At 41.4% G+C, this 27,514-nt stretch overlaps 1 protein-coding gene across 1 annotated transcript; it reads left to right on the forward strand.

The window, feature by feature from the left end:
• The first annotated feature begins 1,140 nt into the window (after positions 1–1,140).
• Positions 1,141–27,514, forward strand: lpcat1 (lysophosphatidylcholine acyltransferase 1). The gene is made up of 14 exons (XM_030064334.1): positions 1,141–1,465; positions 11,728–11,867; positions 12,316–12,530; positions 13,681–13,793; positions 14,058–14,118; positions 18,301–18,359; positions 19,994–20,028; positions 20,308–20,362; positions 22,499–22,581; positions 22,775–22,900; positions 23,353–23,506; positions 23,888–23,986; positions 24,060–24,201; positions 25,972–27,514. Exons 1-14 carry the CDS (start codon positions 1,373–1,375, stop codon positions 26,103–26,105), a joined length of 1,509 nt encoding a protein of 502 aa, XP_029920194.1. The 5' UTR covers positions 1,141–1,372; the 3' UTR covers positions 26,106–27,514.

A 27,514-nucleotide genomic window follows, 5' to 3' on the forward strand; every position in this document is an offset into this window, starting at 1 on the left:
CATAAGGTCAATCACAACTTCATTTTGTGGATCAGTGATTTTCTGATTAATTGCAGCTGGCAAATCAGAGTTAATTCTGTGGTATCATCACCTAGAAGAATTAGCACAAGTTACTGCAGGGTTCTGTCAGCTATTTCATATACATTGTTCACAAATAATTGTCAGGCTTCTCAGTCAAATCACATTCTGTAAATATGGTAAATATACTACAATATACTAATATTTTTCAACTCTTTAATATGTTTTGACAACGAAATCAATAATTTCTTGCAAGGGTTCCCTGCCAATGAGACTGGAGGTGAATCAGTTGAATGATGCTGATCATATGAGTGCAGATGAAATCCAGAAAGGTCTGGAGTTGGAGGTGGAGTGCCTGACAGCTCTTTATATTATTTGCAAGACAAAAAAAATAATATTGGACATTCACCAGTCCAGGGTGTGCTTTTGGCATATTTCAGAAACTATTAATGAGTAAACACTTGAATGATAACACAGATGCAGTTGTTCTGTTTAGTTTTACTGGTTTAATAAGCAAGAGTTCCTCGCCTCAGTAAGTGAAGTAAAACTGAAAATTTTGCATTCTGGACAAAAACATTTCTCTGGTATAGAGCCTCCTATGCAGCATAACAACAATTAGCAATAACTGGTAGTGGAGAAAAATGACAAATTGCTGTAATTTGATAACATTCAGCACCTCACAACATTGCCCTCTTGGTAGCAAAATAGGAGGTTTGTATATGCATGTATTTATATAGGTATGTATTTAAAAGAATAGCGGTTAAGTACTTTCAGGGGAGAGCCACAGTCAGTGAGCTATGTAAACAATAAGGTAATGCACAATATTAATAGGACATACATGTGATGTCGTGGGGAATACTAAGAATTCGCCAGGGCTACATAACAAAAACAAACAAACAAATAAACAAACAAAAAAAGAGTGTTTAGTGTTTATGTGGGTGTAGAAAATGACCAGTCCCGAGCTGAGCAAACACAACACAGACACCAGTCACGTCCTGTCCCCACTGGTCCCAGCTCCTTTAGTTATGCAAAGAGTTGGTTGAGAAGCTTTGGGGCCGCCAGAGGGCAGCTCGTCTTCAAACCGTGAGGGCTTTATTTTGACATTTGTAAGCGGATGTCACGCAGTGTATCCCGGCTCGCTTGACAGTGCTGGTGAGTGATCCTCCCCGCCCAGCCCACATCATCAGCCCCTCAGGCTGCGCCAGGCGGTCGCCAACAAACAGCGGACTACCGGGGGAGTGTGTCGGCGCTGAGGAGGACACCGAGGCTGAGCCGAGCACACCACACTCAGCTGCCGGGGACTTCACACCAACACGGCTTTCCTTCTCGTTCTGGGGCTTTCCTCTTGTCAGCAATGAAGTTGCCAGCCAGTCGCCCCTCCAGGATGTATGGAAACACTAACCCCTTCGTCCACGAACTGAGATTCACCTTAACAGAGAAAATTAAGGTAAGACTGTAGGAACTAATTAACCACAGCTGTATTCAGCTCTCCAACCGGGCATGCATGCTAATGTCGTTTCTTTTCCACTCGTCCAAAACTTTGAGACATTTGTCATTTTCACTCCGCTGAGTCTTATTAAATTACATGTAGGTGTGTGACAGGCATTTCACTAACAGTGGAAAACTCCCTTTAAATACTGAGTGGTGTTGGGACAGTCAGGAGACTGGCAAGGACAGTCAGTGTTCATAATAAAAGTTGGCTAATATGGTAAAGAAGCTCCTCCAGGCAGTGATTATGACAAGGTGAAGGAAAAGCAGTGATTAGGCTATAACTTAAATAAAACATTGATTAAAGCATGCCTGAAAGGAGCTGGCATCTTCAAACTTATATGAGCTTGATAGTACTAGAGGCAGTTTGGTACTACTTCCTAAAATGCATACTAAGAATTAACTTCCACACAGATCCACCACAGATTACAGATCTCATTTAGGTAAGGTTTTAGCCTAAGGAGCTTCATTTGAGAGGGTTTTTGTTGTTATAAACTGATGCAGGCTGATACTGCAGCCGCTGTGACTGCAGTGAGGAGAGCAAACTCTTATACAGTCATGGTACAAGCATTTAGTCAGTGCAATATAGTATGAAAATAATCCTCATTTTGCAGTGGACCCCTGGAATCACATGGGGTTCCCCTGGAGGTCCTCAAACCCTAAATAATGAATGAATGAATAAATAAATAAATAAATAGGAACTTGTACATGATCATCACATTAGAAATGCATTATGAATGGCCAACAAACTTTTCAGATATACTTACATATCAGTGTGTGCAGGTTGTCAGAAAATATTGAATATTCTTTAAAAAAAGAATAATAAAATCAGTTTTCAAAGGAAACATTAAAAAACGTTTTCATTGAAATCCCCTCCGCCATGCAGGTCTGTATCAGACTGTTTTGATTTTTACATAAATTTCAGTCTCAAAATTGGTCCCGTCTTTCATTATTACTGGAATTTACAGTGCTAAAAGGTATTAAATATAACTTCATGAAACATTCAGAAAGCCTGGGCAAATATGGTCAACACATAACACAGCACATAATGAGGAAATGCATTCCCGATGTCTAAAATATGATTCAGCTGTATATCATCACACACTTTTGTAACTAGTTAAGTTTGTGAATAACCACACTCTTGCAAACCTTGTGGGTGAACTGAACATATTTTTATTATGTAGCGCAGGGTAACAAGGAACAACTTACTTCACTGTACAGGTTTTGTCTAAGGTTCAGGTGGGACTTGGCAGTATCACAATATTATATTGATATTCTGATACATAAGTAGATTTTGTGTGGGATTTTGGATGTTGTGATATCATGAGGCATAAGTGCCATCTTTTCCTGGTTTTAAAGACAGTGAAGAGGTGCAGCTTTTTGTCATCCCTACAGTATCAGTACAATATCATTGTAGAGGTATTCAGTCAAGTATATCGTGACAGTTGATTTTGTCCCTTTCCCCCCAAGTTTAAGGCTCTTATTGTCTGAGGAATTTTGATTTGCAACAAGTCAGATAGCAGCATGTTGGTGCTTTGTAGCTTCAGCGAAGCTGATGGTACATTTTGTTTGTCATCTGATGCTGTAAACGGTGTCAGTCAGGTACTCGCCACGTCCCAGCACAATGATTGCTGCTGCTCAACCAGGGCTGAGTCTTGATCCACCAGATTTGCAAAGATTTACTTGTAAAGGCAGCTGCCGTGTGCTGCCATGCTGATCAGACACCATGCACATGACTTCCACACTCTCCCTCTATCAGTTTACCCCCCCAGCTAATTCTTTTCACCCCTGCACACACACACACATACACACCATGTTTACACTTCAGTGTCAGCACAGGCGTTTGGTGATTAAACAAGCTGATGGTTAAACATCACGTATAGGCGACTCAAAGGACTGTGCTAGGCCTGTGCCATTCAGGGCGAGGTGTGTGATCCAGATCCAACATGATTGTGGACAACAATAGTGGCTGGTGAGATGCTCCACTCTTGCTGATACAGATGGATTACTGTGCCTGGCTCTGTTTAGGCATCCTTAGTCCACCGCAGAAATCAATGGAATCTGTGACGGTCAGGGTGGGATCTGTCATCATCCATCAATCTGTGGATCAATGGGTTCTCATACCGAGCGATTACTGTGGTCTGTTAACAGCACACACACACTGTAAAAAGTGTCAGTTTCAACAAGTCATTTCATGTAGTGTTGAGTGCAGTGTCAAATCAAATTTAACTTGTTTTTCTTGTTCAAACCACTTAAAGAGAGCTGCCATCTGAGGGTCTAAAGACTTTCATTTGCAAAGCATTTCCTTAGTCAAATGTCATTTCCCTGATGCAAGTGGATTGATTTGTTTTTGTTTTTTTTTGTTCCTCCCTCGTTGCAAAATATTGACTCTAAAAAAAAACTGAAAGAAATAAACATACATTGAAAACAAGTGTAATTTTAGCATCCTGTTTGCACTATTTTTTTTTTTTTCTTTTTAGGATAAAAAATAAGGCTTAATGCCGAAATAAACACAACATTTAGAAAATATAATTTTGATAATCAAATTGTTTTAGTCATTTATCAAGTAAAAACAGCAAACATATGCTGGTTACAGCTGTACAAGTGCTACGTTTTGTGTTGCTTCTTTGTGTTTCATACCATTTTAAAATGAAAACTTTGGGACATTTTTGACTCCTGGTCAGACTAAGTAAGCAATTTTAAGATACTGTAACTAGCGATTGCATTTGACATTATTTTTGACACTTTTTAGAAGAAATGATTCATCGATTTATTGATGACACATTAGTGGACACATTTTTCAACAGTGAGAGTAATCGTTAGTTGCCACCCTTTAAGATTGAAAAGGAGAGCAGAGATTGACATTTTTTGCTGTGTAGAATGGAGCATTTTTCGCCTGCACACACGCTCACAAGGGGAGGAAGTGCACTTCCCCAGCTCTGTCCCCAGTGGGCTTATCTGTTTAGCCTTTTCCCCATAGCCCCCGGCCCCAGGGGTGCCTGCTTGCATTGAAAGCCTCATATACAAAGCAGAGGGCTCAGGAAATTGGCCTTCATGTTGGCACAGTGTGGTTCCAACAATTACATTCCACTGACTCTGCTACGCCGTGACCTCCAGAGTCCTGCAGGCTCTGGTTGCGACAACATGTGAAGCCACTGCCTCAAACCATTCAGAGGTCTTAAGTTTCATAACAAGCTCAATCAAGTTTCATTGTAAAGGCATGAACTGTGTAGCTACACCAGAGGTTAGGCATGGGATCAGCAGCACGGTCTGTTTTATTTTCTTTTGCTGGATTATGTGTCTCGCAGTTGCGGTTTACAGTATATTTGATCCTCTTGCATGTTAGATTATTTATTTCTGTCTTGTGCACACTCATAAATCCAATTCGACTTCATCAACATCCCCATAATTATTTTCCACATATTATTTATCTTACATTGCCCATAGCTTTCATCACCTATATCCAGGTTGCGTTTGCCAGGTTTTGGTCTAGTGTTTTGGTTGTTAAATTGCTCTTAAAGGGTCCAGTTCACCCATTTTGAAAAAGCTGACATTATTTTAACCCCTACCTCCCACCCCCACCCCCCAGCTGTTATGTAGGACAGTAGTTGTGCTATCTTCCTCTTGTTGTTACTGAATGCTGGAAACTAGCTGGATGCTCCACATGCTAACTGTTAGCCTCCTGCCATTGAGGCCAACTTTCCCCCAGTTAGTATTTTTCAAAATAAACATCTTAAGCTACTCAAAGATGGTTTAACATCACTGACATCATGTTTCACTTTTTGTAACTACAGTGCATGTACCATTGATAAGTGCACACAGATGATAGTTTTGCTCAAATTATTATTTGCAACTATTTTTATTATCAACATCCAGAAAGATCCGGTAACCTCTGCACTTCCTGTATCACTCCATGCCAGAGGAGCAATGACAGAAGTAGATTTCATGCGTTTGCTGTTGGTAGTATTCTTCATTATTTTCAGAACTCTGTCCCATGTACTAAAAGATTACTAAAGACCACTAGGTCTCTTTTAGTCCCAAGTACTAAAACATAACCTCTTCTTTTCCTCCGCTCCCATCTATCTCTCATCTTTCACATACCTTTCAGGCACCTGCCAGCCATTGTTTTAATTTAGTTTAACAATTTGAGTGGAACAGAATGGTTATTTTTGAGAATGTTCGCTGGGGGGAAGTCCACCTCAATGGCAGGAGGCTAACAGTTAGCATGTGGAGCATCCAGCCAGTATCCAGCACTCGATAACAATGAGAGGAAGATAGAGCCACTACTGTCCTACATAACAGCTGGGGGAGAGTGAAATAATACAAAGCGTTTCAAAATGGATGAACTGTCCCTTTAACTTCAATTACTGATAGCACTTAATAGGTCTTACAAAGTCTTATAATAGGTTTCAGCTAACCTGGATTAAAAACGTTCCCAGAACTGCTCTTGCTAGAAGGATCTCTGTAAAAGTAATACTTATACCCCGTTGTCAGTTTTTCCACTGGAGTTTGTAGCAGATTGTAAACAGTTGTTGTGTCTGCCCAGTTAAAGCAGCAGTCCGGGCTATCTGTGTCTGCTTCTCACCTCCCACTACCTGCTTCTAATGTGGCAGTGAGGTGTGTTTTTCCATTTGAGACACGTGTGATCACTCACTCACACACAAACACACACACACACACACACACACACACACACACACACACACACACAAACAAATAGAAGCTGTGCCTGAACAAAAACACAGCTTACTTAAATGCCGCCAGCAGTACAGCCATGATGTGTGTCTTTCCTCTGTGGGTATCTGTCTGCTTGTAAACCTGTGTGTGTGTGTGTGTGTGTGTGTGTGTGTGTGTGTGTGTGTGTGTGTGTGTGTGTGTGTGTAAAACAGAGGAAAGCTATTGCTGTTTGATGCACAAGCACATTCCTCCCCATGGCTCTTACCCTTCCTGGAAAGCCTTTTTTTTTTTTCTAACTCCCAGCAAACTTGATCAGCAGCCGAGTAAACCAACTAGGTCAGCAAGTGAAACAAACCAAGAGCGCTCTGTCCAGCTGAGTCACACATAACTGAGCAGTGAACATCATACAGACATGGCTGCCAGCTCTCCAACTCTCAGACAAAGACGTGACATTTGACAGAGCCACGGTGTGCAGAGACTGGACTGGGACCCAAAGCTGCATCAGGAGAGAACATGAAAATGATCCTCAAATCTGGAGAAAAGTAATCGTTCTTGATTTTTGGATAAGACCATCAGCTAGCCTATATGCAAAATGTAAATGTGAAAATGTTGTGTAATTTATGGAGCCACCAGGTATGTTGTGCTGTTGCAGGATTGTCCCTCCAATCAGCATCGGTGTTGTGCTTCCTGGAAAAATACAGGATGCTGGAATAAAAAACAAAATTGCTCCAGAGACATGGACTCTATGCAAAATGATGTTGTGTCAAAGTGCTGACAAAACAGCCATACCATTAGCCCTATAGGCTTTGGCCTGGCAGAGTGTTCCTGCTGCTCGGCCTTTCCCTCCGCCTGAGCTGTCAATTACAACATGGCAGGAGAGGAAGAGGAGTGCTCCCTGGGTCCCCTGGTGGAAATCAAACTGCTCTGTCATTGGCTCTCAAATTGAAAACAATTAGCCCAGAGCAATTAGCCCACACTCCTGGGTGTCCCTTCACCATAGGATAATGTGTGCTGGCTCTCATTGCACATGGGACTTTGATGGTATGCTGTATGGCAAGGAGGAGAGTGAAAACAGGATATCTGCTGGTTTGAAAGTCCATGAGCTACATTTAAAGCCTTTAATTTTTTTTTTTTTTTTTTTTTTTTTTTTTTTTTTTTAATTATTAAAAGTCTGCTGTAATTTTTTTTCACCATTCAGTGACCAGTTTCTGTGCATTGCATGTCTTCTCTTAGTTTTATATAGAACAGGATCATCAGTGCAACATGCTTCATTTCAGCTTTACTAAACTCATGTGTCCCTTAACATTTAATGCTCTGTTTTCCATTTTCTCATTCTGCTCATTTGTTGTTTAAGGACTTTGATTAGGTTTGTTCTATCAGAAATAGTTTTCTATTTTTTAAAGTCTCTTTTATTTGTATTTCTTTAATTAGTCTAAAAAAAAAAAAAAGTTCTAGGTAGAATTGAAAAGCGCTTAAAATTTCTCTTTTTAACCTCCAGTTACCCTGGAGAACGAAGTGAGGGTTGTGGGAAGAAAAGGGCAGAGAAAGAAAGTTACAGTCCCATAAAAGATGTTAAAGTATCAGTAGGAGGGATTTTTTTTTTTACCTTTTCAAGCAAGACAAGAGAGATAGTAGTGGACAAAGGTGTCTTGTTGTCCCCAACTGCTGAAGTATCCTTTAACAAGGATTAAAGAATGTAATGGATTATTACTTCAAAAATGTATATTAAACAAGGTTTAAAGATTAATAATATAGTTTCTTTCGTAGCACTTAATCTGCGATCCAGTTAAATTTGCAGGATTGTCAGCTTCCCTTTACTGAAGTAAGACCCATTGCACCTTAAGGCTTCTGGCCCCTCTCTCCATCTGGCTCATACCTCTGCACCGCCCTGCCCCCCCCATCTGTTTCTCCCGCTGGGTGCGACACCCAACCGTGTGTGGGTGTGTACATGCTTGGCATGTGTCTATCTTGTGTCTATCTAACATTTGTCTTTGCATGTTATGAATGTGTGCATGATATGGCATGTGTGCGAGTGTTTGTGATGCACATGTATGTTCAGGGGAAAGGAAATGCCCTGCTTTACAAAGGATGAGTAACTCCATGCCTTAATGGCCTAAGACAGAAGGTGTGTGTGTGTGTGTGTGTGTGTGTGTGTGTGTGTGTCACAAGACAATGCTTTTTTTTGCAGCACCCCAGAGTCTCCTGAATATTTCACACACAAGATGACTACAAACTCTTGAATTTTCCCCTCATGACACAGGACACACACAGCTTTTTCCACTCTAGCCCTCAGTTGCAATATTACATTTAACAATGTTGAAAACAAGTCGTTACCCACTAAAGTAATACGGTTATTGAAAAACTAATATCCAACCCTCATCTCATGATTCATTTTCATCATTATTTCATTGTCCTCTACACTAAACTAGATTAGATAGGAAATTACATTGACTGTTTTTAGGTTTAAGTATTCCCACTACTTCAATTTTATTGAGCACAAGGATGACAAGACATCAACACAGGATATTGAGCTGATTTTTTTTTTTTTTTTTTTTTTTTTTTTTTTTCCCAGTTTCCAGAATTGTGGTAAACAGTGTAAAAAATGACTGAGCAACTGTGTAGTAAGTTGAGCAAGAACATCGCTTCTGACCTGAGCATTGCCTCCTGAGTTATGTTACCGCTTTGACTAAAGAGTTGCCTAGGCCCATTCTTTCACAGCAAAAGATATCAGCCGTGGAGGGGTGGTACCCACATAAAAAGCTGCAACCCCCACCCCACCCTGTCAAAATCCCATCTTGCCCTCTGAGAAAAATGTCAGTGGATCCTCCCAGATGGGTTTGTTAAGCTGCGAGGATGAGTCCACTGTGCGTTAAGGACGGGGGTAGGGAGGCCTAAGAGCGTCATAAATCACCCCCATTACTGTTTATTTATTAATCTGGCCCTGCAGCTTGCACCTGGGCTCCTAGAGAGAAAGAAGAAGAGTGTGGGGAAAGGAAAGAAGCGCAGGAGGGGGTGTGGATACAATTCCCCAGAGTGGCAACAGAATGAACATAATTGCAAAGTAGGAAGGGGAGAGAAATAGAGAGAGAGGTGTGATAGATGAACGGGTCGCTGAGTGAAGAGATGCTCGTCAGCTGGATAGATAGATAGATGGCTGGATGGATGAATGGGTGGGGCAAGGAATTCCTCTGAGATTGGAGATTACTGTAAGGCAAGCCAGGACGTTGATGAGAGAGCTGAATGAAAGAGGGAGATGGATCTAACGGGACAGACACGGGGGTTTAAGATGTCACACAGTCAGAATTTACACTGGCAGCCGTGACTTTGTGACCCTTTTAGTACACCCGCACACCATATCTGCCTCATTACAGAGTAAGAGAAAAGGCATGACAGGTCAGTCAGCTGACATCTCATCTCTGTTCGGGGATTGTGGGCTTTACTAAGCTTTAGCTCCATGACTCACACTGGAGTCACTAGAGTTTGAACTCACCCTTATACAGTGCATGGTGTTGCCTGAGGGGTTTTTTCAGTTATTGGTCATGATCCTGAGTTAAGAGATCAGAAGGAGGAGTACCTTTTAATTGTCCTCTATAATCAACTATTAAGCAAGGTACTATGGACTGGGCTCTGGCCATTTGTCTGTCCGTCTGTTTCCCTGTGGAGGAAACGTGGGGGAATGATGGATTTTGACACTGCGGTCCAGTTTGTTTGTTTGTTTGTTTGTTTGTTTTTTGACTGGTGAAGCAAGACAAATGCACAACAAGCGATTTAACATAGACACTGCATGACATCACGTGCACACATACGATATTACAGTGGAACAAACATTACATTACAGAAACTGGGCCATCAGTGTAAAAGGATGAGTTGATATAAATGACCATGTAAGAAAAAGAAAGAAAAACAAAAAAATAAATAAATAAATAAAAGATTTTTTTCCCTTCATTCCTTCTCCTTCTCTCTCTTCCTCCTTCCCTGTTGTCCCTCTCTTCTCCCCATTCCTCCTTCCCTTGCGTTCCCCTCCTTTTTTCCACTCCTTCCCTTTTCCTCTTCTGTTTTGTTTTAAAATGTATTTGTTGTGGGTTAGAGTTTGATTGATTAATGGATTAATCAATAAATAAATACATTATTGAGCACAGTAAAACAAGGCTGTCCCTACTGTGGTCGAACTACAGACCCCCTGGGAGGTGACATGAGGTGGCAAGACCCTTTCTCCCAACCGGGTCCACTCAGGGTCCACCTGATCGGCCCAACACAGCTCCGCCGTCAGGCCAACAGGGCTCTAAGCCCCACCCGCAATATTTCAGAGACTGCTGGGACAAATCTGATGAACTTGTGGTGAATGAAACGTTTTTATATTGATATCCAGCATCTACAAAATAAAACTGCTTGGCTCGGTACAGATTTAATCCATCATGATGGATTAAATAAAAGCACAGGTATGTCACAGAAATGGCTCAGTATTAGAAGAAACAGAATCCACCTGCATGCTATTGACACTGTTTAGAGCTGCACGATATGGAAAAAAATAATAATTTTGCAATTATTATAATAGATGTGATGTTTGACAGATAGTTGTGGGAGATATTTTAGTGGGAATGATCATTTTTACATCATAATTTTCATTTTAACTGAAAAAAAAAAAAAAAACTTAAATAAGGATGGTGTGATTTTTGCTGGGGTCTGAACCAAGCCATCCTGTTTTTGTATGTTAGGGCGCCTCTCCATAATATTTCATTTATAATAGCTTACGGTCACATTTAATCTTTATCAAAACATTGCAGCTGCTGTGATTTCATTATTGCACTTACCCATATTGCGATTTTGATACGATTTCAATTAAGTGTGCAGCCCTAACTGTGATGCTCCTACACATAGTAGGTGGAGTTAATATGAGATATGCACACTGACTGTTCCGCTGTTTTAATCTGCTGAAAGACTGAAATTTTCTTGCACGTAAGTCGACAGTGTGCAGGAGTCTCCTGTTTCTTATGATTCATCATGGTGGACATCATCACTGCTTGCTTGTGTTTTGTCACTGCATCTGCAAAAACCTTTTTCTGCCGCTACCATTATTCACCAAAAACTCCTCAACATCTAGATTTACATGCAATCAAAACTATATTTCACTGGACGTTTCTGTGGTTGTGTAGACCTGTATGTGTTGGACGTGAGGCTGCCACAGTCTGGAGGATGCTAACCAGGACTTTGTGAGGAAGGCATGACAGGCGGTGTGTCTCCCATTGATAGACGACTGCCTTTTGCTTCCTGCCAGCAGAAATTCAATTTCCTACCCCCCCTCATGGCCCTGCAGGGCATGCGGGCATGTTCACTGCTGGAATGTGTAAATTTCAAATCAGCGTTTGACTGTTGGTGGATAAAAAGCATTCACAGGAATGTTAAATGAATGTACTGTACAGTGAATAATGGGTTGTAGAAATACAGTGGAATGCTAAAAATGTAACCCATTCATCTCTCTCTTTGTGTGTGTCTCTCTCTCTCTCTCTGTCACACACACACACTCTCCTTTCTTCTCTTCTGTAGATAGGACTGATGTCGGTGACGGTGTTCCCAGTGCGCCTGCTACTAGCGGCCTTCCTCATGCTGCTTGCTTGGCCCTTCGCCTTCATGGCTTCCCTGGGACGCTCTGAGTACACGATGGAGCCGCAGTCATGGTGGAGGAGGTGCGTGAGTGGGAAAGTGTGAAAAGCCATACGTGGTCATAGCCAGCCATGATAGGTGGGAGAGTGTGTGTAAAGTGTGTATGTGAATTTCAGTGTTCTTTCAGTGTCACTATTTGTGAGGATAATGACGGTAAAACAAGCCCATTCTCAACCACCAACTTATATTCATTTGCTTATACGATTTCTCATGACGAATGGAATGAGTAACATGGTCCCCTACCTCAACATCTACTGTTCAGTAGCTCTTGAGCAAGGTAATAAATGCCCAGATTGTTCCAGCAGCAACCCAAAGACTGGTTGTACTTGGCAGCTGCCAGTGTGATTGTGGGCAGCTGTAAATGTGAAGCAGGGCGTTGCTGGAAAAGAGCAAGCATGTTGAGTCAACCTTCCCTGAATAAATAAAGGACACACACACACACTCTTAACCATCTTTGTGCTCCCTCGTCAGACTGGTGGACCTGTCCCTCCGGGTGATCATGCGGGCCATGTGGTTCTGTGGAGGGTTCCACTGGATCAAGGTGAAAGGGGAGCGGGCGCTGCCTTCTGAAGCGCCCATCCTCACACTAGCACCACATTCTTCCTACTTCGATGCCATCCCAGTCACCATGACCATGTGCTCCATAGTCACCAAACTGGAGAGCAAGAGCATCCCTGTCTGGGGCAGTGAGTAACACACATCACCGCTACTACACCTCGACATTTTGAGGGAAATTATATTAAAGGCGTGGCATTTATATACTAGCATAATAGATGGGTTGCAAAGAAGATATTTCTTGGCTTTACTCAGGAGAATAAACATGGCGGATTTCGACTGGCCTTTCACTTGTTCCAACATGTTCTTCTGCAAGAAGCTATGAAAGCTATAAAATGAAAGCTGTACCTCTGTTTGTGCTGAAGAACAGCATCCTCTTCCTGTTTTGAGCTGTAAAGCAGTCTTTAAAGCAATCAAGATTTCTCACAAAATTTAATTTGGTGGTACAAGATGTGAAACAGTGGAGACACTGTCAGTCTTCTTGCAATTGTGCTGTTTGCTTTTTGTAATCATGCTAATGTCTCAGAATTAATGTGGTAACAATTTATTGATGTTCAAATGCATGTATCACCTTTTCAGATGTAACTTACTACATAAGAAGTTTTCACAATCACAGATCCTAGGTAGGCTTCAGCTATTGCAGACAGGCATCTTATATCTTTTGCATGCAGAAGCTGGGCTGATACAGTCAGGGAAAGGAACAGTGTAGTGTCTATTATGCTGCATTCTACGTATCTTACTCAAAAGAGCATCAGCCTGGTCCAGTATCAGCAGAACTAGAGCTGTAGCATCATACTTGTCAAACTCTGGAATCAGCAATCGGTCCGCACTCCCTTACATAAAAACCCAGTTTGGTCTTTGAATTTGTGATTTCTGATGCACCCACTTCAGAATTGTTGAGTAAACTCTGATATTGTCCATCTGCCAGCACCCATGGGTGAACTTTAATTTGACTTTGAATTAAGAATTGGTTGTGTCCTGATCATATGGAGCTGACAGAGCCCTATACTCTTGAACCTGATTTTTCAATTTCTCATTAATTACTAGTGTTTTATAATCAATAAATGTATAATAGGTTTGCAGACCTGAATGTTTGTGTTACGGGATGTGTTGTTATCTGATTACTCCAGTTGCTGGGCCTCAGCTTATTTCCCTAAACACGCTGTACTACCTGTTGCATTAAGTAGTTGGGTATTAAACATCACTTGTACAATTGTTGAATGTCTGCAGTTTCAAGTTCAGCTTTCTCACTTTACGTCACCTTCACCTTGCTCCCCCCAGCTCTGATCAGCTACATCAGGCCGGTGTTTGTGTTTCGCTCTGACCAGGACTCCAGAAGGAAAACTGTGGACGAGATAAAGCGGAGAGCCCATTCTGGAGGGGAGTGGCCTCAGGTAACACTCACACACACACACACTGACCTAAACTCAGATTACACTGTATGTCCCAGGTGAACTTGGTCATAGAAATGTGATAGCATAAATACAGTTGCACAGTTCATACAGTTCAAGGCTAATTTAACACAGTGGGCTGAAAACTAAGTGAGATGCATTTCTGTGTTGTTGTTGCTGTGTGTGTGTGCGTGTATGTGTGTGCGGCATGCATGTATGCGTGCATGCATACATGGGTGTGCCTGTATGTGTGTTTGTTTCTACCAGATCATGATTTTCCCCGAGGGAACATGCACCAACAGATCGGGTCTCATCATATTCAAGCCTGGTATGTGTTTAACTTCCTGCTTTGTGCTGACCTTGAAACCAGCTGGAAGGCAGCCATGTGTGTGTGTGTGTGTGTGTGTGTGTGTAAATGGTGTTTTGGTGTGTGTGTGTGTGTGTGTGTGTGTGTTAAACATATTGTTTATAATGCCAAAGAGGGTTTCCACTGAACAAGGAATTTCTAGGATATCAGTGAATTTAGAGAGAGGTGTTGCCGACAGGGAAAGACAGGAGATTTAATAGATGTGTTGGGGAAGTCAGGGAAAAATCTGGCACAACTTCATCCAAACCAACAAGCAGCATGGAATAGTCAGGATCACTTGAAAAGCCACTCTAGTAGATAAAAGAGAGACAAGAAATTTGTTGCTCAGTTTGTTGCTTTTGGCACATTCTTCCCTCCTCCTTAACCCTTCCTCAGGGTTAAGATCTCTGAGACTGAAACAAATTATTTGGGGCTGCCTATACAGTGTGCCGCTCTCTCTCTCTCTCCTCCTCTAGATGGTTTTCAGTTGCAAGCCCAACTGTTGTGGGACCCCACCATGCTGCTTCCTGACTCCCGCATTAATAAACCCAGGGTCAGCAACAGGTCATGAAAGAGCCCTGGCTTACTTTTGCAAAGTGATGAAAACCTAATGTTTAAAATTGTAGCCATGGTGGGAAGCCTGCCTTGCTAAAATGATTGCTAAAGAAACTCTGTACTGTACAGTTTCGTCAACAAGCCAGTATGAGCCGGTTAGCTAGCATAGTCCATGGGTGTTGCGGTTTAGAAAAATTTAAATCACAGTAAAACCCTATGTGCCATGTAAATCCTCATGAAGAAGCCAGGCACTGTTACAGACACCACTCAAGCAGAGAAAACAAAGTTTCACGGGGGTGTCCGCGGCAAGAAACCAGCATTTTTTATCCAGCAGCCACAGTGCCCAGCAGACCTCTAAATTTGCTATCCATTTTCACTATCCTGCCTACCAGACGATGCTTGGTTTTCTTACAAAGTGCTGATAGAGAAGACTGACTTACCAGCATCCCCTAAACTTTATGCTTTGGCACAGTGTTTGGCTGTGGTTGGTGGCAGTTTCCCATGTGTCTGCATGTAAGTTAGAGAGGATGCGTGCAGTCATTTCAGTTCAGTTCATTTCAGTAGGCTGTGTCTCGTGTGCTGTGCCTGTGTTTGTACATGATTATGTATGCACAGACTGGCCCTTCAGATCCCTGTGGGTGTGTCCAGCTGTTGATGTTGGGACACATTCATTTGTACACCATCTTTCCCTATGTTATGACTTGCCTCTGTTCATTTCAGTGTTTCTCTCTGAGAAGAGATTGTTTTCACACGATTTCAGTTTTTTGGACATTGACATGTCATGTTCTAAGCATTTAGCCGATGCTCTTATCCAGGTTCTAATGAGTGAGCATGTTGTGTGGTTCAGGTGCAAAACCAGTGGTAGATTTTGCTGCTCAAGCTCCTTTTATTTCTAATGGGTAATGTTTTCTTTACATGTATGTGTTTGTGTGCGAGTGTGTGTGACCTACAATAACCCAATTATGCTGCCTCCATTGTTCCCTGTCCCCTCTATCTAATCCTCTCTCTCTTCCAGTCCTCTGTTCACTGTTGTTCCCATTAAGCCCTGTTGGTCACACTCTAGCCTGCTATGGTTGTGTATGTCTGTGTGTGTGTGTGTTTTGTCCAGCTCAGTCTGTCTGCTCTGTGCCACTGGTCTTCTCTGAGTTTAGTCTCTTCTGGTTATGTCTTTTCTGGTATGCAGCACCACAGTTTTGTGGATGTGAGTCGGCGTGCGTGTGTGCCTGTGTTCACAGGCACACACGTGTGGCCGTGAACATGCTGTGTACTTAACCTCCCCTCCTTTTCTCTTTTTCTGAAGGTCTCTTAATAGAGCGGTCACTTTCATGTTTGCCCTCCTTCTCTCCATCCTCTCATTATATTCACATCATTATTCAGAGTGTTGCGTTACATCAGGCAGTGATCATTTATAAACTCCTACACCAGGGGTGTCAGACATCAGGTAGTAGGCTGCATTCGTTCAAATGAGAGCTCACAGGGGCCGGATTATTCTTTGCTAACATCACTGACTAATTTATCATTTTAAATCAATCAATTTGTAGCCTACCAGTCAAGGAGAAACTGCACGTTGGCACATGAAAATAACACGTAATGCAGAATTACATAACGCAGCGGGCTGTGTCTTTGACATCTGTCCTGCACATTCTTTCTCAACAGCCTCAAGGTCTTCAATCTGGTAAACCTGCTCTGAGAACTGTCTTTAAGGAGCTATACATGTAATTTGACTGCATATAGTTAAGCCTTTTGCCTTTAGCTGTCATAGGTAGGTTACAGTTGACATTTAATTTGAATTCAGTAAAAATATTCCCCATATTGGGTGAATATGAACAAGTATGATCATGTTTGACTCTTGGCTATATCTTGGCCTACTTGCTTTAAAAGCAAATTTAGTGCTCAGTGTTGTAAGTCACCTGTGCGCTCACTGCTATATGTTCGCTGAGTAGTGGGGGGAGAATAGACACAAGTGCCTCCTGTTTTTCCTCAAACTGCTGTGGCTTTAACTATGTTTTGCCACATCTTGGTGTTAGTTCAATTACGATTAAAGTAATTAGTAATGTAGTTCATTTGTTCTTTATTTGTTCTTTTTCACTTTATTTTTGTCATTGTGATGTGTATTTAACCAATGCAACTACCAATTTTTGCTATGAAATGCAAGGAAAACATTTTTTTTTTAATCCTGAAGGAAACACTTTACATTTTATCCACTTACATAGCCATTAAGATAAGATAAGATAAGATAACACTTTATTTATCCCCATAGGGGAAATGCAGGTGTTACAGGCAGCAGCATTAGGAAAGACGATTCAAAACAAGGGACACAATATACAATATACAATATACACAGTATAATACACTATACATAATATGAGGCAGTGCAAAGAAGAAAACAGTAGTCTTGTGCAAGAGTCAGTCTGCAAAAACACAGCAGCAAGTGTGTACCAGCACAGTGCAGCATTACACAGTACTGGAGTTAAACAGTCTGATTGCAGTGGGGATAAAGGACCTGCAGAAACATTCCTTCTTGCAGGGTGGGTGCTGCTGAAGGTGCTGTTTAGGGCCCCCACCGTCTCATGCAGGGGGTGGGATGGGTTTTCGATGATTGATGTCAGCTTGGCTAACATCCTTCTCTGTCCCACATCCTCAATGGTGTCTAGAGGGCAGTCCAAGACCGAGCCAGTTCTCTTGACCAGTTTGTTCAGTCTTTTCCTGTCCCTCTCAGAGCTTCCACAGCCCCAGCAGACCACTGCATAGAATATTGCAGATGCCACCACCGAGTCATAGAAGGTTTTTAACAGTGTCCTACAGACTCCAAAGGACCTCAGTCGTCTTAGCAGGTGGAGACGACTTTGGCCCTTCCTGCACAGGACATCTGTGTTGTTTGTCCAGTCCAGTTTATTGTTGAGGTATCTGTACTCCTCCACAATCTCTTGTTTCTTACCTTGTTTCTGAATATTAGCACAATCCAAAAGTATTGGTTCATGTCAAAACCCATATCACTTCAACCTTCATCTCACAATATTCCTCTTTTACTCAAAGGTCAGACAGTAGGTGGTAAGGCGATTTGGTCAGTAATAAATCTTGTATGTATCCATTTCTCAGTCTGTCTGTCATCTGCAGGACATTATAGGTTTTCAGTGCAGCTCCTGTCTGCCAGGGCTAGAGGTTATCCTGAGGTTGTCAGCTTGTCACTCATCCAAACCAATACACCTGACTCCAAATACACTGTTGTGCTGCTTCAATCTATTTCTGCTCAGATCAGCTTTGCTGTGCTGTCAAAGAAATATAGTATTGGCTTAGGTCATTTATGCATAAGCGGATAACTAAAAACTGCAACTACAAGAAGGTTTCAGTATCAATCAATTTAAATGTAATGTGATCCTGGCATATACATACGTTGGTGTTACAGTTGTGTAACCACTTGTTGATAAATGATTTGGACTTCTCTGACATAAGTATTTCTGACATTTTTTTTCCCTTTTATCTCTTTCCCTTGCTTGCTGCTTTTTTGCCAATGCAAGTCACAACATGTGAATTTTCCAAAAGGACAACTAATATAATTTTCTTTTTCTCCACCCCTCCCCCCACCCCCACCGCCTCCTTTCCTCCCAGGTGCTTTCATACCAGCACTCCCCGTGCAGCCAGTGGTCTTGCGCTACCCGAACAAACTGGTAATTATCCTTCATCTATATCTCTTCCTCTTCCACATTCTTGTCATCTTTTCCATACCTGCTCAACCTTTGAAGTTCAAGTTCGGTATGACTCCTCCCACATACACACACACACACATGCGCACACCTGTGATGTAATGGTTTCTTTCCCACATGTCAGCGTGTGTATGTCTCATGTTGAATGACTTCATGTTCTAGTAGGATGATATTTCAACCCCCCTCCTCCTCCCCTCCCCCCACACAGGTTTCATGTCTCGCTCTCAGCACCTCTCCTCACTCTTTCATGAATTATGCAGTTCTTATTACCTCCCTGTCCTTGTCTGTTTTCCCTAGAAAGCTTGTGTCACCGTTCCCTTTGCTGCTGTGTGTAGTCACCAAGGGAAAAGGTGGCAGTGTGGGGCAGCGTTAAGTGAGGAGAGAAATACTCGACTAAACCACCGTTGTACAAACTCATCCCCAGTGTACATATTCCTATTCTGGCTGTATATTTCTACATCATCAGCCATATTCCCTTCCATTTTCCATCCCTGTATTTAGTTGTGGTGGAATTCTGCAGCTTAAAAACCTGTTATTGCTTAGCTGGATGTAAAAAAGAAGTAACAATTGTATTTACAACAAAAATGTATAAATATTCAAATAAGTGTTGTTCTTGTAACTCTGGAGTAAGAACATCACTGAAGCATGGTCTCACAATCCAAAAGTACAACCAAGTATACAAAAAAGAAAGAAGGATATACTGACTTTTATTGAGCTAAATCAAAACATCTGTTTTGTATTCTTGGATGTTTTGCATATCTACTTCTACTTTTTGCCTTTTTCACTGTCAAGCAGCCCTAAAATGCTGAGAATGAAGACCTTTGCAATACTAACAAGCATGGCAAGACTGGTGTCTGTTGCAAGCACCCAGACGGCCTCTGTGGATCTCGAGCCAACTTAATTGCCATTTGCAAATGAAATAAAGAAATGAATGAAAGTCAAAATAAAGAAAAAAATACTTTCTTGGGGTTAAGACATGGAAAACAAAAATTGCATGGACTAAACAATGCAGCAGTGCAATGGTATGTCAAGCGCTACTTATTGAATTATACATCTGTTTCCAACCACACGTTGTGATGGGAGAGGAGTGTTCCATGAGTGCTTAACCGCAGTATATGATCTTGTATCTTAATATTTGAATATCATATTAATTTCAGCTAAAAATGGTATAAAATTATATAACAAGTGTGGATGCTTACCAACAGGGAACTTTTTTCACGGAGGGCTAAAATATAATTAAAATCCAAAGCTTGCACCTTTGCTTAACATTTGATAAAATTGTAAAATGTAAGCATATTGATGTAGCACTCCCTGTTACACTGTATATATTATTGCCTCAGTATTTGTATACTGCAGTAAACAGTAGTCGTTTAAGTGATGGATGCAGGGTAACCTTAGCAGCATTCATTACTGGGCCTATGGCATGGGCTGATACACACACACAAACCTGGCAGAGGTAACTGCAGCTGTACCACTTTAAGGGAAAGGCAAGACAGAGTAAGCGGAGTTCATAGGAAATAGATTTCTTGCAGTGTGTGTATCCTATATGTGTCTGTGTGTATTCTGAGGCGCTTCCTTTTCCCTCTTCCTCTCCACAGGATACTGTTACATGGACGTGGCAAGGTCCTGGCGCGTGAGTATCTCTCTTCCTCTCACTCACACACATACTAACTACATACAGCTGCCGTTGTTCACTGCCTGTTATGTGGTCAAAACACTAGTGACCTGTTTTCCATTGAAAGGGAATGCGGCAGACTGCTTTAGGGGAGCCCCACATTGTTTCTTGTACCATACCATCTGCTCAGCCTTGTCTTATTTTTATTTTTCTCTTTCTGATTCTCCTCACCTCATCCCACTCCTTCTCCCATTATCTTCCCATGTATTTGATTAAACAAACTCCTCTGTCTTCCAGATTTAAGATCCTGTGGCTCACCCTGTGCCAGCTACATAATCCTATAGAGATAGAGGTGAGTGCTTTGGTTTAACGATGTCACCCTGTCCTCAGACTACCTCCAGTCCCCTTTCCAAGCTGGAGAGATAATATTGGAGTTAGTTGGCAGGATATCAATATCCCTGTCACTGGGGGCGGCAAGGATAGCACTAAAGCTATGGAAGTAAGATCAAGTCTTTATTATTGCAAAAGTGTTACATTAGATCTGCAAGTATTTACTGAAATCTGCAAGTGTGTGATTAATGATCTCCCTGTGTCTACGTGGGTTTCCACCGGGAGCTTTGGTTTCCTCCCACTGTCCAAAGACATAAGACAGGTGAATTGGAGATACTAAATTGCCCATAGGTGTGAATGAGTCTGTGTGTGTCTGCCTTGCAATGAACTGGCGACCTGTCCAGGGTGATTTTTCCCACTTTCTGCTCAATAGGTGCTGGGATAGGCTCCAGCACTCCTGCAACCTTAATTAGGTTAAGCGGATTGGAAAATGAATGAATGGATGAGTGAGGAAGCAATACCAGCAGTTCCAAAGAAGCCTGTCAAATGCCTAAGAAGGTGCAGATTGAGTGACAGGGAGCATATTCACGAGATAGCAGATAATTGGAGGTTACCCGGAAACCCTCAATTAAATATAGCCCTGGACAGTATATGAGATGCCGTTATCAAAGGTGGAGAAGCTACTGTAGAGAGATCGGTCAGCTCATATGTCAGGACATGGCCTGAAGTCTTACATTGACTTCATTTAAGTTTAGTCATGTAAGTTTAGTAGAGCAGGAACTCTTGAACAACCTTTATCTAGCCTAACGAAGGCAAAGACAGGTACTACAACAAGTGTAGTCAACATGAAGATACAGGCAGGTGCTACAAGGCCATAGGGATCTCGGAACAGGGCAACCTCTGTGGAGTGAGGAAACTTCAGCAGGGAAGTAAAAGTGGTTATACATCAAATAAACTGACAGGAAGAGGCAGCAAGGCAGGCAAAGGCCTCTTCCTGGATCTCAGCCAGTGGGTAGGTGAAGATCCTGTCTGTCCATTGTGTTCAGCTGTAACTACACTTACTGCCAGGTTATAAAATAAGTTCGCCACAGGAAGATAAACTTGGGGACTTATCCAAGTGCTTAGGTCGTCTAGCAGCATCAACTGAAAGCAAACAGTTTGAGATTAATTGATCGCCTGATGTGAAGAGGGTATTAAGTTTGTAGGTGAGGGAAAAAAACATCAGGAGGGTTGACATTATAGTTAGGCTTGTTGTTGGGCAGCTGAGTGTGGGACAGTTTTGGCAAATGGAAGATTTACAGAAACTGCTTGTAAAATAGTGGGATCAGTGAGCGGATGTGTTAGATGTCCAAAGTCTACAAACTGAAGATCTTCCATGTTTGTGTTAGCCAGTTATGAATAAAAAGGAAAAAAATTCACTGCCCATAACATAAGCTTAAAGTGATATGCCCTCATTTACAAGCAGGATTAGAATTCTTGTGGTCTTGAAATAAAAACTACAAATCATAAGTGGTCCCCTGGTCATACCACGGCCATTCGGAGAAGGGGGGGACCTGGGGACATTTTCAGGGGCAGCTCCAGCCAGGGACAAAGCATCAAAAAAGGGGAATGTGCCCTGAAGATATGGGACATCTGGTCACCCTGTTGTGGGTTAGGAGAAAGCATGCTAACTGTGGCATAGTGTAGCTCTTGTAGGTAGTCTGCCTCTTATAACTTAGTGTATTTGTTTGCACATTCATATTGTAGTAGTCCCATGCAACCATATGAGTTATATAAACAGTGAATGTTGCTGGACAGATGAGTGATCAAATGAACAGCCAGACAGACTTAGCCTGAGCAGATACAATGTGGATATGCAGTCTACTGAGTTGGTCAAATAGGATCAACTGATGCTACTTAGGTTTTGGTCAGTGACACTAAACAGCCTATATTAAGTATAGATCCAGTATTTGAAATGAAACCACTGCAATCTTTATCACATAGAGAAGAATTAAACTCGGTAGGAAACTATAAATGGTTCTGAATTCTCAGATTTCCCACCATGAAAATAGTCAGATGAAACCAAGCTGCACAAAACATCAGCCTCAGCTTCAGTCCAGTGGTATTAGTACTGGAATTTGATATTAATTTGTGGTTATTTTCCTTTCTCTCTCCTCAGTACTTGCCTGTATACACTCCTTCAGAGGAAGAGAGGAACAATCCTGCCCTGTTTGCCAATAATGTCAGACAGCTTATGGCAAAGTAAGTTTGTGTATGTCATTGACCAAAGTGTGTGTCTGTGTGTGTCTATGTGTCTTTGTGTCTCTGTTTGCATGTGTGTGTTTGCACAAGTTCTTGTGTTTGACTTCCATGACCTCAGCCATTATTTAGGCACACAGATATTAATTACTTGCATCAGATGGGACTTCACAAGCTCCTCCCTGCATCCTGACAGGGCGCTGAAGCTGCCACTCACAGACCTGTCTTTTGATGACCGCCTGCTCACCCTATCACAGGGTCCGCTGCGTATCCCCAACAACAGCAGCCTGCTTGAGTTTAATCGTCTGGTGTGCCGCTTAGGGTGAGTGGACAGAGACTGGCCCGACTGGTTGGACTGGGTGCAGGATGGATGTGGGATGTGGGATTTGTGGCACACTGAAGTTGAACCAACAGTGACACCTACTGTTAGGAGGATGGAAACACAAGCAAGGCTGCTGAGCTGTGTATTATGATTAGATTGTTGAATTACATATTTATAGCATACATTATGGATATTAAACTGAATGGTGTTTTTACATAAAATGGCCAAAATGAAAGTTTTACATGTAATGTCGGCTGCACAATAATGTCCATATTAATGTTCAAGAATGGTCAAGCCTTCTCTTCAGGGTCCTGTGGTTGAAGAAGACACCATTCCTATTTTATAGGCAGTTTGGGGAATATCGCCCATGATTAGACCAAAAAGTTTAATGTAAGCTGTATGTTTGTGTTATTTATTTATTTATTTCTGCTGTATTGTGTGTATCTATAAAGTCTGAGAGCAGGGATTACAGACACTAAGCTAGAGGAGCTGGCCAAAAGAGCCAGAAAGCTGTGGGATGACAGGCTGGGTTTGGAGGACTTTGCCCAGTACCTCAACCTTCCTGTTTCTGACACCCTCACACAAGTCCACAGCTTCTTTGACCAGGTAAACAAAACATACGCTGATATGAAAAGAGACAGATCCAAGGTAACTGCAGTCGTGTTTATTCATGTCTTCATTTTTACATTAAAATCTATCTGTTTAATTTCTGCTATTTCAGTAAAGATAGTTCAGTGGAGACGTGGATTGGCGCAGATTTCATCACATATGATAAATTCCTATCTTGTTTTTGAGTAATGTTGTGTCTGTAGCATGCAGTGGGTGTCTATGTCCACTTCCAACTGAGGGCACATGCTTTCAAGAAGGATACAGTGACAGTTTTTGCAAGAAATATTAAGACTCATTTGAAGATATTTAGATCAATGCTTAGCATGGCCTATAATCTCACCGATCAACTGAAATTTTGCTGTGTTTTGTTTTTCCCAGAATGCAGATGGGCAGATAGACATGAGGCAGTATGTTGTCGCTCTGTCTTCTGTGTGTCGGCCATCAAAGGCTATGGAGACCCTCCAGCTGGCCTTCAAGGTGAGTGTTTTTGCTTTTATATCCGGTTTGACTTGGTTCACAGTTATTACAATAAGAAGTGTTTTTTGTACAGATGTATGGAGACGAGGAAAAAGGGGAGGTCCATGAAGATGACCTGGCCATCATCTTGGAATCCATGTTGGGATTTGGCCGGGTGGAACTCTCTTTACTCTTCTTGAGTTTTGAGTCACCCACCAAAGAGAAAATCACATTTGGTAAGTGTTTGTGATAACTCCCACATTTCTCTCTAAAGGTGCTACAAAGAAGCATTTTTACACTTGAATATGTCAATGCCAGATTAATTGTGATGCTGTGGCATTATCACCGTAAACAAATTTCTCCATGGATGAGGACTGGTAATTGTTAATGCTATTATTACTCAAAATAACACAACATTTCGCCAAGTGGAGATTGCTCTTCAATCAAAGGTTTCTTGTTTTACTGGAGAGAATAAACACATTGGAAAAGATTTTTTCCACAAGAGAAGACTCTTCCTGTTTTGTGCCATAAAGAAATCATGTTACATTTGACCAGCAGGTACACAATTTAAAATGCACTGTAGAGGCCATTGGAGGCTTTTTTGACGCCAACCTAAACCCACAGCAATGGCAGTCCATGGGATCTGACTCTACCATCCTATGAGAATAATTGCCTGACATCATTGTATTCCTTAACTAATTTGTTTCGGTTCATGTTCAGACAACCAAAGGCCCAGTGATCAGGGTGTCCACCTCTTGAGTAAAGATCCTGCAGTGGATGAAACTTTGACACCGATCTCAAATGTCTAGTGCTGTTTTGGTTGAATGTACATGCTCGCTACATGGAAACAATTTTTTATGTAAAAAGTACACCCAAAAATGAAAATTGTCATTATGTACTCATCTTTCCATGAACTGAAACCTTGAAATGCATTATTATCTCAATAATAATATGTTAGTAAAGAACTGATTCTTAAAACATCAATTATAAAATTTATGTGACTGTCCTCTTCATTCTACTATTGTAGCTCGGAGAAAAGTGTTACCACTTAGCTTCTGTTTTCAGCTCAGAGTAGTTTTTAGATGCAATGGCAGAAGGACAAGAAGGGTATTCACATAAGATAACATAAGTAATTGATATGCAACAAGTTAATTCTCATAAAATTCAGCAGACTTCAGTGTCACATGTTGGTCGGAAGTGGGAAATTTGGCTTTCCCACTTTATTTACCTCTAATGTGGCTTGCTCAAGCACACTTCACCTATAATTACAATACCTCAACAGGGTTTGAGGGCAGCATGTGCTTGCTACTGTTGCAACAGTTGGCACAGTGCAGAACAAACGAGAAAAGACTAGAAAATAATGAGGTAAACATTTTAAGGACTTGCAGCTACAGTGCAGCTGTCTGGCCTCACAGTCTTTGTCCACCCCGGTTGTTTTGGACAAGGCTGAAATGAAGTTGTTCACTTCACTGGTGTTTCAGCTGACATGAGAGCTTGTCAATAATGACTATATTTACTATTTCTCTGTTAAACAAAGGTGCTCCTTTTACGACAAAAAAAAAAAAAAAAACAACAACAACAACAGCAAAAATTCACTTCCCTTTTAAGTTAGTTTTTATTGGTGTCATCACTGTCTATCCTGTCCTCATTGACCACCCAGTGAACTTCATCAAACTGACCCAGATCAAATTTTCCACCATAGAGGAAGGCAGGTCCAGCCCCCATGTGTGGCCAAGACTTTGAAATTTCACATTCATAATAAGTGTCTTCAGGCAAAATAGATGCTGCCTACCCTCTTGGTGATGGTCTAAAATGTCAAAAAAATATATGTCATATTGATTTGCTAATGTTAAATACTACTTGTAGCACCTTGAAATTTAAATGTTTCTTTTCCTGTTCCATGAAGTAAAATTCATATAATACAGAGACATATCCAGTATAGCAATACAATGGACTAAACTTTACTTAATTTCTCTTTTTTTTTTCTCTCATATCCCTTTCTCTAGATGAACTCCATAATTTTATCAAGCAGAAACCTTATTTTACCCAGGATTACCTTCAATTCCTCGACTTCCCCCGCAGCACCTGCCTCGGCTGGCGTTACAGCAACAACTGCCAGACCAAAGAGAAAGACAACTGAAAGATGGATCAGAGGTTTTCACGACCCCATCTGCTTGTTCTGTCTGTCTAACGGCTTCCTCTCGTACTGCAGCTCTTCTACCACCTGTGTGCCTTTATTTAAGTCAGGGTGATGTGGTCAGGGGGCAAGAGCTGGGAAGGAAACAGGAATAGAGGACTCTGGATGGAAGAAGAGTAAAAGAGGAGATAGTAGATGTTAGGGTGAAGTGGTGAAACACGGGTATGATGAGAAAATTAATAGAAGACATATGGAGAGACTTTATGTGCATGAAGGAATTAATCAGGGACTACTTCGCCTGTCTAGATTTTCTTCTTAGCTCTTTGTTTTTGTTTTTTTTTTTTCTTGTGAGACTACAAGATGATTTAAAGAGGCATGGTATATTTTTTTTTAATGCTCTCCTGATATCTTGGGTATTTATTTGAAGGTGATTTTCTTAAGTGTAACGTATCAATATTTATTTTATCAGTCAAAAAAAAAAAAAAATAGAGCTCTCTTGTCGTCAGATTGTGCTCAAGATGTTGTCGGTCAGGGGACTGAACATCAACAGAGGTCAGCATTGCATTCTACCAATAACAATCACTTATACATAGCTTTTTAAGACTTCATTGGTAAAAACATGAGTTTGCATTTCCCATGCCTTTAAAATAGCAAGTAAAGGCCACATTTCAATAAAAAGTACTTATCAAAGAGAGGTCCAGCTGCCAGACTGATGTTGCATTCAAGGCTTGGTTGTTTTCATACCAGCTCTCTCACTGCCTTTGAAGTATGAGCCAAGATACCTTACAAAAAGACCTAAGTGTTTATCAGGGTGACAAGACAGGAACCAAATTTTAATCAATCGGCTCAGGCAGTTGCTGCCAGAATGACATTTATCATGTTTTGATGATAGGATGATGAAGACTGTTTTTAGCTGTGAACTGCCTCTTGTCACCGTTCAGAAACACTTACAGTATTGTTTGCAGTTTTCCGCTGGCGGTTCGATGACTGAGAAGAACAGTGCTGTTTTAGCTCTGTGTAAATGTCAGCACTTTCTTCCAGGAAAGGCTTTCATCCAAGGGCATATTTTCTCTTATCAGGTAAAAGTTGCCCCAGACTGATTTTAAACTTAAAGACCAAATACAACACATAGGAGCACTTCCACTACCGCTTTTCTGGATCAACAAACCTTCCCTGAAAACACAGAGTATCCACAAATCTTAAATTTACTGCGCTTCTGTATCTCTCTTCATGGTTATTGTTTAAGTAGTCATCTCAGATGGTTTACGCTTGACTTACAGATTTTGTACATTTGCGACTGTAATGTTCTAGTAATATTTGTAAGTATTTCTTTCTCAGCAATTCAGATTGAATGCAGATGTACACAACCAAACCTCCCTGCCTTTATTTTGCAAATAAAAAGCTTTAATTTA

Source organism: Myripristis murdjan, chromosome 11 (genome assembly GCF_902150065.1).
Source record: "Myripristis murdjan chromosome 11, fMyrMur1.1, whole genome shotgun sequence".
NCBI lineage: Eukaryota > Metazoa > Chordata > Actinopteri > Holocentriformes > Holocentridae > Myripristis > Myripristis murdjan.